The sequence below is a fragment of the Cynocephalus volans genome, chromosome 4, assembly GCF_027409185.1.
Source record: "Cynocephalus volans isolate mCynVol1 chromosome 4, mCynVol1.pri, whole genome shotgun sequence".
In the NCBI taxonomy this organism is placed as follows: domain Eukaryota; kingdom Metazoa; phylum Chordata; class Mammalia; order Dermoptera; family Cynocephalidae; genus Cynocephalus; species Cynocephalus volans.
Genome location: NC_084463.1, coordinates 8,709,292 through 8,724,135, shown reverse-complemented (window position 1 = coordinate 8,724,135; position 14,844 = coordinate 8,709,292). Strand labels below are relative to the sequence as shown.

General features: G+C 36.6%; 1 protein-coding gene across 4 annotated transcripts in view; it reads right to left on the bottom strand.

The window, feature by feature from the left end:
* Positions 1–772: 772 nt before the first annotated feature.
* The window catches only part of DIXDC1 (DIX domain containing 1), a 67,313-nt gene continuing 53,241 nt past the window's right edge, over positions 773–14,844 (bottom strand). For 3 of the 4 annotated variants that reach the window (XM_063095639.1, XM_063095640.1, XM_063095643.1), the window contains 3 exons: positions 6,384–6,489; positions 5,242–5,350; positions 773–4,115 (listed from right to left, as the gene is read on the bottom strand). In XM_063095639.1, the coding sequence (XP_062951709.1) occupies positions 4,035–4,115; positions 5,242–5,350; positions 6,384–6,489 (296 nt within the window). In that variant the 3' untranslated portion in view covers positions 773–4,034. Of the gene's footprint in view, positions 4,116–5,214; positions 5,351–6,383; positions 6,490–14,844 lie in introns of all 4 variants that reach the window. The other variant, XM_063095641.1, reaches the window with a different exon arrangement.

Here is a 14,844-nt window from a genome sequence, read left to right as displayed (position 1 = left end):
GGTGGCAAATTTACCCCAGAGGTAGGCTAGGAATTCTTAACTTTGTCAAATTAGTCTGGAGAGAACAAGCCTTCCTCCCCTAAAAAGATTGAGTAAGACATTAAGAAGGGAGACTCAAGAGTCAATGGTTTGAAGTAGAGAGGCTTGTAGAATGGCGATATCACTGATATAAAGTGGGTAGATGGAAAGAGAAATTAGTTGGTAGAAAGATTTGGTGTTTTGTACATATTTAATTTTGACATAATGGTGGAATAGCAAATTAATAGTTGAAAATATGTTATTGGAAGTGAAAGCACTCAGGGCTAAAGATTTAGATACATCATTTAAATTGAAGTGATAAATGAAGGCTACGTTAAGTTTTGGGGAGACAGCTTTCAAAGTGATTTGGGAATTCTGGTTCTATTAAATACACATTTCTGAAGGAATCTCGTTAATGTTTGCCTTTGCATTACAGACTGTTTTGTCATAGAGTTTACACTCTCAGGTTCTTATTTGTTTGCATATTTACATATATTTCAAAAGAAGTGCTAAATCAATTAATTCTCCTTGATAATAACCTATTTTGTGCTTGCAATGGAAATACCAGTACTAAAATATCTGCAGCAATAAAGTAATACTTATCTCAACTCTCCTCATAATGAGTAAACATGCTACCAGGGAGATCACTTGAGGAAATTTACTTTCACTAAATGTAAATGGCTTTAGAATTAATCTCAGTCAATAAACACAAGTGAAAATGATCAATGGTATTTAGTTTGCAAACTCCATTTTATTCATAGTTTGTGTGGTTTTTTTAAAAATTAGATCACAAATCTGGTACATGTAGGCAGTTAATACTGGTTATCACTTTGATAATAAGAAGCCTCTAGTATAACAGTCTTCATGAAAACATTGTAAAACACGGAGAATACAAGGTAATGATTTCTTTGAAAGCAATGTTTGCAAACATCCATGTTTCTAAGAAAATATAACTTTACACATATATGTATTTTAAGCAAGCTATACCTCTTACATAAATTCAGACAAAAGAAGGAATGTTCAATCATAATGCTTATTTTATGGAAAAAAATGGAAATATTTTTATGACCTAAATGCTTTTAAGTTATTAGAGTCCTCTTGGATTGGATATAGAGCATAAAGATATTTTCCCTAATTTACAACCATACTGGTCAAAAAGAGCTGAAAAGTTGGTGTAAGTAGGATTGCCATTACCAAGTGAGTTTAACCCACATTCTTTAGGTACAAATTGTAAAGTGTTCTAGTCCGAGCTAATTTAGGGAACTGAGCAAGAAGAGAACATTCTTCAATTTTTATTTTTTTAATTTATTTTTTATTTCATTCTTCAATTTTTAAATGAAGACTTTTAAGGAATTGAGCTTTCAATTAAACTAGTTTTTTTAAGAGGGTCATTTTTTCTTTTTACCTAACATGGTTTAGAGATTATTTTATGAACTCTAAATATTCTAGTTCTTTAGTTTTCTCAAGAACAGAACTTCAGCAGTAGCAGGATGGACTATCCCACAACAATACCCTAGGGGACAATTATATGAATAAGAAGAGGCCACCTAGAGTGCTGCCAAATAGGAGATGATTCAAAGCAGAATGAATCAATGCGTACTCCTGCTCAGAAGGCTCCTCTGGCTTTGGAAACCGGAATGAGGATCACCAACACATTTTACATGAGAGTTACTGAAGTGACATCCTCTAGTAGGGATGCTTCATCATTACCTGTGGTACATGAGATTAATGAGCTAAAGGGGAAAAAAATTATCTCATGCTTTCCCCTAAATTCAACTTCAGCTTTCTATGGAGGCACTGAGGCCATGCACCTCCTTTTTCAAAAGAGACAGAGGTAAAAGACAAGGTAGAAGACCTAGAAAATTTTCTCTGATTTAATTTTCTCTGAAAAGTTAAATTCCAGATAACAGTAAGACTGTTTGCTGAAAGAAAACTGACAAGAAATAACTGATTTAAGAGACAGATATTCAAGATAAATTGTACTGGAAATACAATAATGAATTTTGGCCTGATAACCCTCATGCTGTCTTATAGCAAGGCATTAAAATTCATGCAACAGAGAACTTGGTGACATTAGGACTTTTTCTCCAGACTTCTTGGGGGAAAAAACTGAGAATATACTGTTTTCTTCTGTTTGCTTTCATTATGAATTATTCTTGCTTTTGGCTGATTTTCCCAAACTTTCCCAGTCACTTCTGATGAAACATCATTCTTCAGTAGGAGACCCAGAAAACTTACATGAAAGACATCTGGTAAGTAAACTCCTCCTATCTGCTAAAGGAACAATCAACTGGGTTACATACAACTACCTCCGTAACTAAAATAGCAGGTAGAATTGGAACAGGAATTAGTTGTCATTAGTATACTTGTAATAAAATAAAGCTTGTTCTGAAACCACAAGGGGTGGTAAGAAGAGACTATAAAAGCTACTGGGCTCTCTAGAAAACGGACACAGTATATAGAATGTGAGAATATACAAAACTCACACTCCAGTTATAAAAATAGACATGGTTCTCAGACAAAAAGCAAATGAGTACAAAGGAATTCTCCAAACATGAACTATTTTTAAAAGACACATCTGTATAAAACAACAAGATGTCATCTCAGAGCTCCAAAGAGTAGTCTTGTTGAAATCACTGAAAAGGGGAGATGAACTGGCAACAGACAGGTCAAGAACCCAGAATTGATCTGTCCTTCTCTTTTGTTTGGCAGTGTACATCGGTGGTCACAGGTAGACTGCTGTTAGGAATATATATACACATACATACATATATATATATATAAATAAAATAATGGCTGATTGGTTGATGGTGCTTGGTGGATGAATGAGAAACCCAGGTTATTAAGTAATTTCTGAAGGCTGAACTCCTAGCTTCTACACTTGACAATGTTGTACATGAGAAATGATTCTAGGTTTTTTCACCCAGAATCAGCCCTGCCATTCACAACTCATGCTCCATGCCCCATGGTGTCTGTTGTGCCCTAAAGGATCAGTCTAGACTAAATATATAATAGTAAATAACTCTGGCCTTGACAGGAGAAGGGACAAACCAGTAATTCATGCTCAGTTCTCATAAGTCACAAAGAAATACTGAAATTAATGGTCTCTCTCCTTTTAATTGCAAAGGAGATGCCATGAGTTAAAGAAAGTCATGAAACAAAGTCAAGATATGGGTAGCAGCACCTTTCCATACCCGCCTGGATTTTTAAGGAGCATTTCACTCGTTACTCCTTTCACACACAAAGTTCATCAGTTTGAAGGAAAATAAATGGCTCTAAAGTTAAAGAGTCCCCAGAGAAAACTAGCAGTACATAAAATATGCCCTTTGTGAGCTAAAGGACAAGCTACAGAACCAGTTAAGACCAGAAGAGGCAGCCCAAGGTCCGTCTTAATTATGGTTTTAGCACAGTATAGCACAATATGGGCAGCCCTTTTTCCATCCAATCAACAGTTCAGCACCATCCATGTGTAGTTCAAGTGATTACTGAAGAGTGGGCTTTCATCTTTGGTACCACCTCATGAGTTATTCTTGGTTTACAATAGCTGCAAAGAAGCAGAAAAGCTGGTACCTTTGCCTTGTTTGTGAGTATGAATACTGGGACTCTGATTGCTGCAACTATTGAGGCCAATTAAAACAATACTGTAACACACAGGAATGATGCATCCAATTCCCCAGTTCCAGATAATAGCAGCCATGCCTCTACAGGAGCGGGATCATCCATCCCCATTGGTTAAGGCCTTCGGTTTGTTGTCCTCAGAGTTGAAGAAAACACTGCATTCCCACGGACAAGGAACTTCAGATGAACCCATGGTCTACATTTGGACACAGATTTTAAGTACCAGATATGCCAGGCACAGAAACAGGACTAGCCTGTGGCCATCACACTTGAAGAAGCTTCTGTTGTGGCAGCATGAACTAGAAACTTCTTGGTGTATACTGGTTTTAGTACCCTTTCCTGAGTGAAGCAGCCAGGGAGTGACCAGGTTCCACATGCCCACAATCTAATAATCAGCATTAATTCTCTCCATGGTCTTCTTCCACCCAGGCTACAATTTTCCCTTCCCATCCAGGGATGGCATCATCATCATGGAAAACCTAGAGAAACAAACAAACAAACAAAACACAATGAAAAAATAGAAAGTAAGGTAGGGAGTGTCAGTAAAGTGCTGCTGATTATAAAAATAAGACCTCAAACATAAAGGATAAGAAAGTGTAGAAGAAACCCTTGAGGTAGAGTCTGTGTCTCTCTGGTTTTGTCCCTAAAGTTGCAACTGGTATTTTATATTTTTTTTTCTTAGTTCCACATCTATGAAATGGCAAAAAAATCCCTAACGCTGCTTTGCTCATACTGATTTATAAGAATTAATAAATTACTAATCACAGAGTACTGTGGGCTTAGGAGAAAGCAGGAGTGTAAGCATTAAAAAAAACAAGAAAGGGGAAGTTTCTGGTACCAGGCATTATAAAGAAAGGGTTGGAAAGAAGGTCAATCTTAATGTTATTTCTCAGATTCAGCTCTTTTCATTCATTCATTCAATTCGTTTCCTAAGCCACTAATAAAACAGTTATTAAAACATTTCAGTGAGGAAATCTTTACAAAATCAAACATTAGCTTTTTCAACTTTTTTCATTCTGCAACCACAATGAAGGCACTTGTAATACATCATAACCCAGAAACTCTCTTCACTGCCACCTCCCAAAAAAAGAATATTTGGCAAGTAGATTTATAAAAGAGAAGCTTAAGCTAAAGAAGTACTCAAGAAGTTCATAATAAGTATAATGACTATCCAGAAGTTCCTTGTTTTCATTATGAGAAGCAACCACCATATAATACACCGTTCCATATATACATGCCTGTTTATTTTGCTCTATGTAGGAAGCAAGAAGTTTCCTAAGATTTGGCTACAAACAGAAAAGGCCTTTTACTTCATTGTCTCAAGGTTCTTTATTTTACCTAACAAAATAAAACTTTTTCCTGTTAAAAAAAATTCTATACAATTCCTGGTCATTGATTAAGTCCTAGAGCTAAAGAAGCTATCAACATCTTGAGCTGTTCTATTACCATTTTAGTCTAGAGTAAGCAGACCATGGTCTGAGGCTCTGGTAAACTCCTCTGACCTGGTTAGGGAACTCGGACTTCTGGGTACTAGCTCTTGAATGGGGGGCTTTGGGGTTCAGGAATAACCGATAATACCACTCAGAGTCCTCATGAATTCTGTACCTCCTCTTTGACAGTGCCAAACTCAGGATCCAGTGCTTTGAAATGATACCGGTGATTCCCTTCCCGATCAATAGCTTCTTTAAAATCCTTTAGTGTCACCTCCCCCAAACTGCAACAAAAGGAGAGAGCACTAAAACAGACTGTTAATCAATAGATTGGAAAGATAAGATGTTAGCTTTAAACCCAGGTCCCTGCCAAAGTCAACAGGCAGAAATAGGGCTTTGTTAGGTCACTGCTCCTGATAACTCTGATTACTCTAAAACAGCAGAGGTCTGGCAACTGTCACCACTAGGAAATGAAAATGACATTACATATGGTGTGATCTGAGAATTTAAAATAGATTTATTGCTTCAGCAGCAGCCAAATCACTTCTCTGGTAATAAGACAAGCTGTCTGAAATCAAATTTGTTGAACAACCATAAATATGTCTAAGTTCTCTTGATTTTCTTCTGTGCTACAATATTCTAGTTCTCTAGGCTGGTAGAAATAAATCAAGTGTCATCATCTTTATCCTTCTGTCTTTAGGAAGCTGGCTCCTAACCCAGACCAAATAAGCAGACTCTCTAGGAAAGGAAAATCCTATAACCTCTCTCTTATATTTAAGAGTTTAAATATCTTTATTTATTTAATAAATATCTTTATTTGTTTAAACTATTTAATAACCTCTCATATTTAAGAGTTTAAATATCTTTATTTTAAAACCATTCCCCTTAGGAGGATGGATATTAATTGAGTTTTTGGCAGTCTTTTAACATAAATTCTCAATAGGGATTAGTTGCAGTCATTGAAAAGTAATAAAGATCAATGAGTACTAGTCTTGGAGTGCCAGGCTGCAATCCATGGCTATCAGCAGGAGCTATTTGGCACACTTAAAAAATGATTTTTCCAAAATTAGAGTATATTTGCATAGTTATCAGGATTGGAAGTACTATTATTGTACCTGTACCTAGCAGTACATCATGACCTGTCTCTTGTAATGGCACTGGTTAGTGGCAAAGACAGAACAAGGATCTGTATCTCCTGAGCTCTTCTCACTCTACTGTACTGCTTCTCAAACACCTTTAAGCGTTCATATGAGCAGTGACTTATGGTTCTGCCTTCCTTTCCTTTTTTACAGAGAAATAATGATCCCAGAATCTCACCTCTTTGGTATGTTAACCATGAAGGGCGTAAGTGACCGATCAGTGAAATAGAGCACTTTAGTGCAGGCACTGCTGACAGCTGGAGAGCTCTGTGAGTGAGGCAACTCTGCAATCAGAGAGACTTTGTGGTTAGAATGTTCAATTTGCTTGAAACCACCCCTCATTTCCAGTTCTTAAAAATGTCCCAGGAGAATGAAGCTGCCAGAGGTCACAGAACAGCTCTCACCCCCTTGCCTAACACCGTGTTCAGAGGGTGTGATCCACAGGAAGTCACCACTAGGACCACGAGGACAAGAGGTGCTCCAGACATGGACACTGTCACGAGGACTCATTCCAGGTATTTCTAGCAGGGGAATAGCAACTGATTCGATAGGCATTGTTGCTAAAGACCAAAAGAGGACAGAGAAGCCCAGCAGTATTTCAGCTGAGGCAGAGCAGACACACAGCAGGAGATACAGACTTTGCCAACATTTGGATTTTGGAGGTCAGTACTACAGAATACTCATGTTGTTCATGAAAAGAAAATAAGAACAAGAGAAAAGTAATGTTATATCTCAGATCCCAAGGGGCCTATGCTTCCACAGTCTAAAAGGTACAAGACCTACCTTAACTCTTAGCTACCTAGGATTTATTTGTGTTGGTCCCATGGTCTTTAACTCAGGTTTCTTGATCCACATCTTGTCTCTATCCTTTAAAAAAGTACTTTTGGAAAAATGTAATTAATGAGTACTTATAATTATGACTTAAAGAGAATAGGAGAAAAGACCAATCAGAAACTTGGTATCAAGGTAAAATAAAATATGTTAGGAAGTGCTCCATCCTCTTCTATTTTCTGGAAGAGTGTGTGTAGAATTGGCATTATTTCTTCCTTAAGTGCACCCATCTGGTCCTGGAGTTTTCTTAAAGGATTTCAAACTACAGGGCCAACCCCGTGGCGCACTCAGGAGAGTGCAGCGCTGGGAGCGCAGCAGTGCTCCCGCCGCAGGTTCAGATCCTATATAAGTAAGGATGGCCGGTGCGCTCACTGGCTGAGCACGGTACGGCCGGTCACAAAAAAACAAAACAAAAAAAAAGGATTTCAAACTACAAATTCAATTCTTTAATAACTATAAAACTGTTCAGCATATCTATTTCTTCTTGAGTAAGTTTTCAAAGTTTGTATCTTTCAAGGAATGTGTCCATTTCATCAAAGTTGTCAAATTTACATGCATAAAGTTGTTTGTAACAAACAGTTCCTTGTTATGCTCTTAATGTCTTCAAAATATACGGTGATGTCTCCCTTTTGTTTTTAATATTGGTAACCTATGCGTTCTCTTTTTTTCTTGGTCAGTCTGGCTACAGGTTTATCAATCTTATTAAACTTTTCAAAGAAACAATTTTTGGTTTGATTTTTTCCCAATTTTCTGTTTTCGATGTCATTGATTTCCATTCTTATATTTATTCCTTCCTTTTGCTTGCTTTGTATTTAGTTTGCTCCTCTTTTTCATGCTTCTTAAGGTGGAAACTTAGATAATGAGATCACTGATTGGAGATCTTTCCTCTTTTGTCATATATGTATGTAATGCTATGAATTTCCTTCTAAGCCCTGCTTTTGCTGCATCCCATGAACTTTTATAAATTATGTGTTTTCATTTTGTATTCAATACAAAATCATTTGCAATTACCTTTATGAACTCCTTTTTGACCTGTAGGATATTTAGAAATATGTTGCTCAATTTCCAATATTTGGGGATTTTGAAGATATTTTTCTGTTATTGATCTCTAGTTTAATTACATAATGGTCAGAAAACACACTCTGTATGATTTCAATTCTTTCTAATTTGTTTTATTTTATGGCCAAAATATAGACTATCTTGGTGAATGTTCCAAATGCACTCAAAAGGGATATGTATTCTGTCATTAGGTGGAGTGTTCTGTAAATGTCAATCAGGAAGTGTTGGTTGATAGTGTTGTCCAGGTTTTCTATATTCCTTTAATGTTCTGTCTACTAGTTTATTGACTACTGCAAAAGGAGAATTAAAGTCTCCAAGTGTAACTGTGGATTTACCTATTTCTCCTTTCTATCAGTTTTTACTTTACATGTATTTTGAAGCTGTTACTAGGTACACACATTTAGGACTACCATGTCTTCCTGGTGAACTCACCTCTTCATCATTATGTAATATCTCTTTATATCTGGAAATATTCCTTGTCCTGAAGTATTTTTTCTCTGATGGTAATATGATGACACCAGTTTTCTTTTAATTGGTGTTACCACGGTATATCTTTTTCCATCCTTTTCTTTTTAACCTATTTATATCATTATATTTAAAGTGGGTTTTTCATAAACAGCGTATAGTTGAGTCTTGTTTTTTTATCCAATTTGACAACTCCTAATCTTTTAAATTATTACATTCAAATTTATTCAAATTACATTCAAATTCAATGTAATCCTTATATGTTTGGATTAAAATCTACTGTCTTCCACTAAATACAATGATAATAGTCTCTAGGGTCAGTGGTTTTCAAACTGTGGTCCTCAGATCGGCTACTCTACTAAAAACTTGAATATAGTATCTCTTTCAATCTTCAAAGCAAACTTATTTGCTGGGTATCATCATGCACATTTACCAATGAGGAATGGAGGTAAGAGGGGTAAAATGTTTGACTCTTGAGGTCCCAGAGTTCCTGAATGGCAGGACCAGAGTTAAAATACACCTGTTTTATTCCAGAGTTATGTTTTTCCCATTAAACTAGGCTGCCTCCTAGTTAATATGATACTGAAAATAATTTTATAAGTATCAAAGTGCTATATAATAAAATAAAAAACTGATTGTTAAAAAAAACTACCATTTTCTTAGTTGTTTTCTATTTGTTCCATATGTTTTTTGTTCCTTTTTCTTTTATTGTCTGTTTTTCCTTAACTTTGGACTGAGTATTTTACATTCTTTTTTACCCTTTTTTTTTTTTTTGGTATTGTCTTTGAAGTGTGTTTTAGATTTTCAGTGTGGACACATTATTTCAACATGTAATCAATATTTTTAACAATGAGATATTTTACATTCTTTTATTTATTTATTTTTGGTATTGGATTGAGTATGGTTTTTTTTTCTTTCTTTCTTTTTTTGTTTTTTTGGTGGCTGGCCAGTACAAGGATCTGAACCCTTGACTGGTGTTACCAACACAATGCCCTAACTAAGTGAGCTAACCAGCCAGCCTGATTCCTTTTTATCTCTATTATTGACTTATTACTTAATTTGAAAAAATTTTATTTTCGTGATTATTCTTACGTTTACAATATACATCTTTAATTAGTCACGGTCTACTTTCAAATAATAATATACCACTTCAACTGTAGTGTAAGAAACAACAGTATAGTCCCAATTCCTCCCTCCCAATCTTTGTACTATTATTGTCATACATTTTGCTTTTACATATGGCATAAACCCACAATACATCAATACTATTTTTGCTTTAAACAGTCTGTTATCTTTTGGACAATTAAAAATAAGAAGAAATATTTTATATTTACCTTAACTTTAACCATTTCCTTCTGTTAGATCCCAGTTTCTTTATCATATTCCTTCTGCCTGAAAAAATTCTTTTAACATTACATGCACAAGTCTGCTTGTAATAAATTCTCTGTTTTTGTCTGAAAAAAGATATGCTCTTGCTATGGTTTAGATGTGGTTTGTCTCTGCAAAAACTCATGTTGAAATTAGATTCCCAATGTGGCAGTGTTGGGAGGTGGGGCCTAGTGGGAGGTGTTTGGCTTATCAGGGCAGATCCCTCATGAATAGATTAATGCAGGAGTGAGTAAATTTTCACTCTCCCAGGAATGGATTACTTCCTATGAGAGCAGGTTGTTAAAGAGTCTGGCTTCCTTGGCTTCTCTCTCTTGCCATATGATCTCTTTGCACACACCCACTCCCCTTCCATTTTACAACATGAGTGGAAGCAGCCTGAGGCCCTCACCAAATGCAGCTATCCAATCTTGGACTTTCCAGTCACCAGAATCATGAGCTAAATAAAACCTTTTTTCTTTACAAGTCACCCAGTCTCAGGTATTCTGTTATAGCAACACACAACAGACTAAGACTTAGCTATAAAATTATAAGTTTATGGGCTTTTCTTTTTTCCTTTCAGTACTTTAAAAATGTCCCCCACTGTTTCATGGCTTCCATAGTTTTTGATGAGAGTTCTGCTGTGATTCTTATCTTGTTCCTCTGTAGGTAACATTTTTTTTCCCTCTGGTTGCCTTCAAGATTTTCTCTTTGCCTGTGATTTTCAAACTGGAATATTTTGTGGTTGCTATTGTCATTCACCTCTCTTGAGGTTCTCTGAGCTTCTTGCATGTGTAGTCTGCTATTTTTGGAAAATGTTTGGCCATTGTCTCTTTAAATATTTCTTCTCTCCTGTTCTTACTCTTCCTTCAGGGATTCCAATTGCACATATTTTAGTCTGTTTGATATTGTCTCCCACAGCTACTGATGTCCTGGTTTTGTCAGTCTTTTTCCTGTTCCCTATTCTTTTCCTCTTTGTGTTGAAGTTTGGGTAATTTCTATTATCCTATCTTCATGTTTGCTGACTCCTTCCTCAGCTGTATTGAGTCTACTGAAGAGCCTGTTGAAAGAACTTTTCCTTCCTTCCTCTCACTTCCTTCCTCTTTCTCTTTCTCCTTCCTTCCTCCCTCCCTTCCTTCCTTCCATTTTCTTTCTTTCTTCTTCCTTTCATTTTTTGGTGGGTGGCCAGTATTTTTACTTCTAGCATTTCCATTTGACTCTTCCTTATAACCATCTTTGCTGTACATAATGTGTAGTATCAACATTTTCACTACAGCCTTTAACATATTAATCAGTTATTTTAAATTCCTTGTCTGATGGTTTCAACATCCTTGTCATATCTAAGTTTGATCCTGTTGACTGCCTGGGCTCTTGACTATGGATTTTTTTTTTTTTTTTCTTTCTTTTGTAAGTATCTTATAATTTGGATGGGGGGCAGGAAGGGAGGGCGGGTGGCTGGCCAGTATGGGGATCTGAATCCTTGACCTTGTTATAATTTTTTATTGAATGCCAGACATCACGTGTTAAGATAATAGAGACTGAGGAAAAATATTTGTCTGGAAATGGGCACACTGCTTCCTCTGCCAGGGCATTAGTGTAGATAGTTGAGTTAATCTAGTTAGGAGATGAGTTAGGATTGGGATTTTTGTTAAGTTTCCTTCAGTGTACCACCATTTTCAGATTCCTCTAGAGTTATACTTAGGTGGATGGCTGGTTTACTGGAGGGTTTTTCCTCAGTGTTCCTGCCTCACCCTCAGGTACAGACTTTCCTTGTGTGCCTGTGCCTCAGAGTCAGTCTCTCTACGCCTGTACCCTTCCCTCAGAAGCAGACTGCTGTTGCTTATTACACAGTGCTTGCTCACCTGGTGGTGGAGGATGAGGAGGACTTCTTTCTTGTCCTGATCCAGCCCCATTCTTGAAGGTGGGGTCTTCTCAGTGATCCTGCTCTTCCCCCAGTGGTAGGAAATTTCTGATGATCTGAGCCCAAGATAGTTTCCTACACCTCTGTCAAGGTTCAGAGTTCCTTTTTTATTTTCCCTTCCTCCTAGCTGTAATTTAGAGTCTTCACCTTTGCTCAGAGTAGGAAGAGAGAGGGAAAGAAGATCTGCTCTCCTTCCCCAGTGATTTAAGGCTTTTGTTCCATAAAGAATGGTCTAGATGGAGCTTGATGCTTTCCTTGCAGTGGCAACTGCTTTCCTTCTCTGAGTCTTTACCAGTGGGGGGAGGTTTTCTTTACACTATGTCCCCACAACCAGTTTTTTTCATGAGCACACACTGGAGGTCCGTGGAAAAGTATCTGCAAGTGGATGCAATCTCCTCTTGTGTGTATGGTCTTCAGGCTTCCTGTAGAGTGTGTGCTCAGCCTTTAGCAATCCATTAAAAATCTAAGCTGAATTCTTCTTATCTATTTGTATGATGGCCTCATCTTCCTTCCACATTCTGACACAAGTGGGCAAATGTTTGCATCCTCTCTCTCCTTGAAGGCACTTCTTTATATTTCACTAGTTGATTGCCCTATGATCTCTTCTCTCTGATGGGCTCAAGAAAGTTATGATTTTTTTAGATTATCCAACGTTTTCTTGCTGTTAGGGTAGAAGCAAGGCTCTTTCCAGCTTTCAATATCCTAGGCAGAAGCCAGAACTATATTACTTTTTTTAGCTCACTTTTTTAATAATTGAGGTAAAACTCATATAACTTAAAATGTGCCATTTTAACCATTTTAAAATGTACAGTTCAGTGGAATTCAGAACATTCACAATGTTGTGCAAACAATCACCACTATTAGTTCTAGAACACTGTCATCATCCCAAAGGGAAACCTGTACCCATTAAGCAGTCATTTCCCATTCCTCCCTCCCTCCTGACCCTGGCATCTATTTAATCTACTCTGTCATTATCAATTTGCCTATAATGGACATTTCATATAAATGAACTCATACAATATATGCTCTTTTATGTCTTGCATCTTTCACTTAGCATGATGTTTTCAAGGTTCATCCCCATTGTAGCATGTATCAGTACTTCATTCTTCTTTATAGCTGAATAATATTCCATTGTATGCATATATCAGAATCTATTAACCCATTCATCAGTTGATGGACATTTAAGTAATTCTATCCTTTGGCTATTGTGAATATTGCTGCTATGAATATGTATGAAGTGTTGTTTTTTTTTTTTTTAAACACATTTTCAATTATTTTGGGTATATACCAAGAAGTGGAATTGCTGGGCCATATGGTAATTCTATATCTAACTTTTTGAGGAATTGCCAAACTGTTTTCCACAGCAGCTGTACCATTTTACATTCCTGTAGCAATGTATAAGGGTTCTATTTTCTCCACATCCTCACCAACATTTGTTATTTCCCATTTTTTTGGAACCATCCAGTAGGTGTGAAGTGGTATCTCACTGTGGTCTTGATTTGCATTTCCTTAATGACTAAAGGTTTTGAGCATCTTTTCAAGAGTTTATTGGCCATTTGCTTATCTTCTTTGGAAAAATGTTTATTCAAGTCCTTTGCCCATTTTTTATTAAATTGTTTGTCTTTTTGTTGTTGAGTTTTAAGAGTTCTTTATATATTCTGGATCCTCAACACTTTTCAGATAAATGATTTGCAAATTTTTGTCCTGTGGGTTGTCTTTTTACTTTCTTGATAGTGTCCTTTTATGCACAAAAGTTTTTAATCTTAATGAAGTTCAATTTTTCTGCTCTTTCTTTTGTTGCTCATGTTTTTGATGTCATATCAAGGAATCCATTGCCAAATACACAGTCATAAATATTTCTCTCTCTGTTTTCTTCTAAGAGTTTTATAGTTTAAGCTCTTATTTGTTTGTTTGTTTGTTTGTTTATTTAGGCAGCTGGCTGGTATGGGGATATGAACCCTTGAACTACATGTTATAACACCACACTCTAACCAACTGAGCTAACCAGCCCAGCCCTCAGCTCTTCTATTTAGGTCATCAATCCATTCTGAGTTAATTTTTGTATATGGTTTGAGGTAGAGGTCCCACTTCACATGGATATCCTGTTGTCCTAGCACCATCGTTGAAGAGACTGTTCCCTGGTCAAATGACTGTATGTATATGGGTTTTTATTTGAACTCTCAATTCTATTCTACTAATCTACTTTATTACATTTTAAGACTGAAATAATCATTGCTGTTTTCCCTTAAGAATAAATGGCAAGAGAAAAGTGGGTTCAGAGGGTAGATTACTCTTTCAGAAAATTTGATTATGATGAAAAGGAGAAAGAAAGTGCAAAGCCAGAGGGAAATGAAAGGAAGGTATTTTGAGACTACTAACATTTGCTTTGCATCTCCCATATGTCCCACACTATACTAGATGATTTCCATATAATATTGCACTTAGTGTTCAAATCCTTCAAGATTATCTCTGTCCCATAAACAGAGATAAACAAGGAAACAAGGAAACTAAGATTCAGTGACATTAATTAACACTCTTGCCCATGGTCACATACTCTGCTAAGTGGAAGAGCCAAACTTGTACCCCAGATCTGTGTGATTCTATATTTTTCCCACTCTATTGTTTTGTGTCCAGTTTTGGACCTACAGAGAAAGATATCCAGTTGGCATTCAAAACTATAGCACTGAAGCTCTGACTAAAGCTGGGATTAGAAATAAAAGTTCAGAAATAATCAGCACACCAGAGTAGTTGAAGCCATGCTTGAGGAAGCATCGCTTAAAAAATATGGTAAGGCCTAAGTCCAGGCCTCAAATGGAATCCCAGGGCACATTAACATTCAAGGGTTAGAAAAAGAAGGAGTAGAAAGGAGATTCAAAAAGAGTTAGTAGTCAGAGAGCTAGAAGGAAAACTGGAGTATACAGTTCACTTGATTGCAGGTCCAATGAGGGCAAGTACCAAGTCCATCTTGTTCATGTATCTCCAGTGTCTAACATGGACG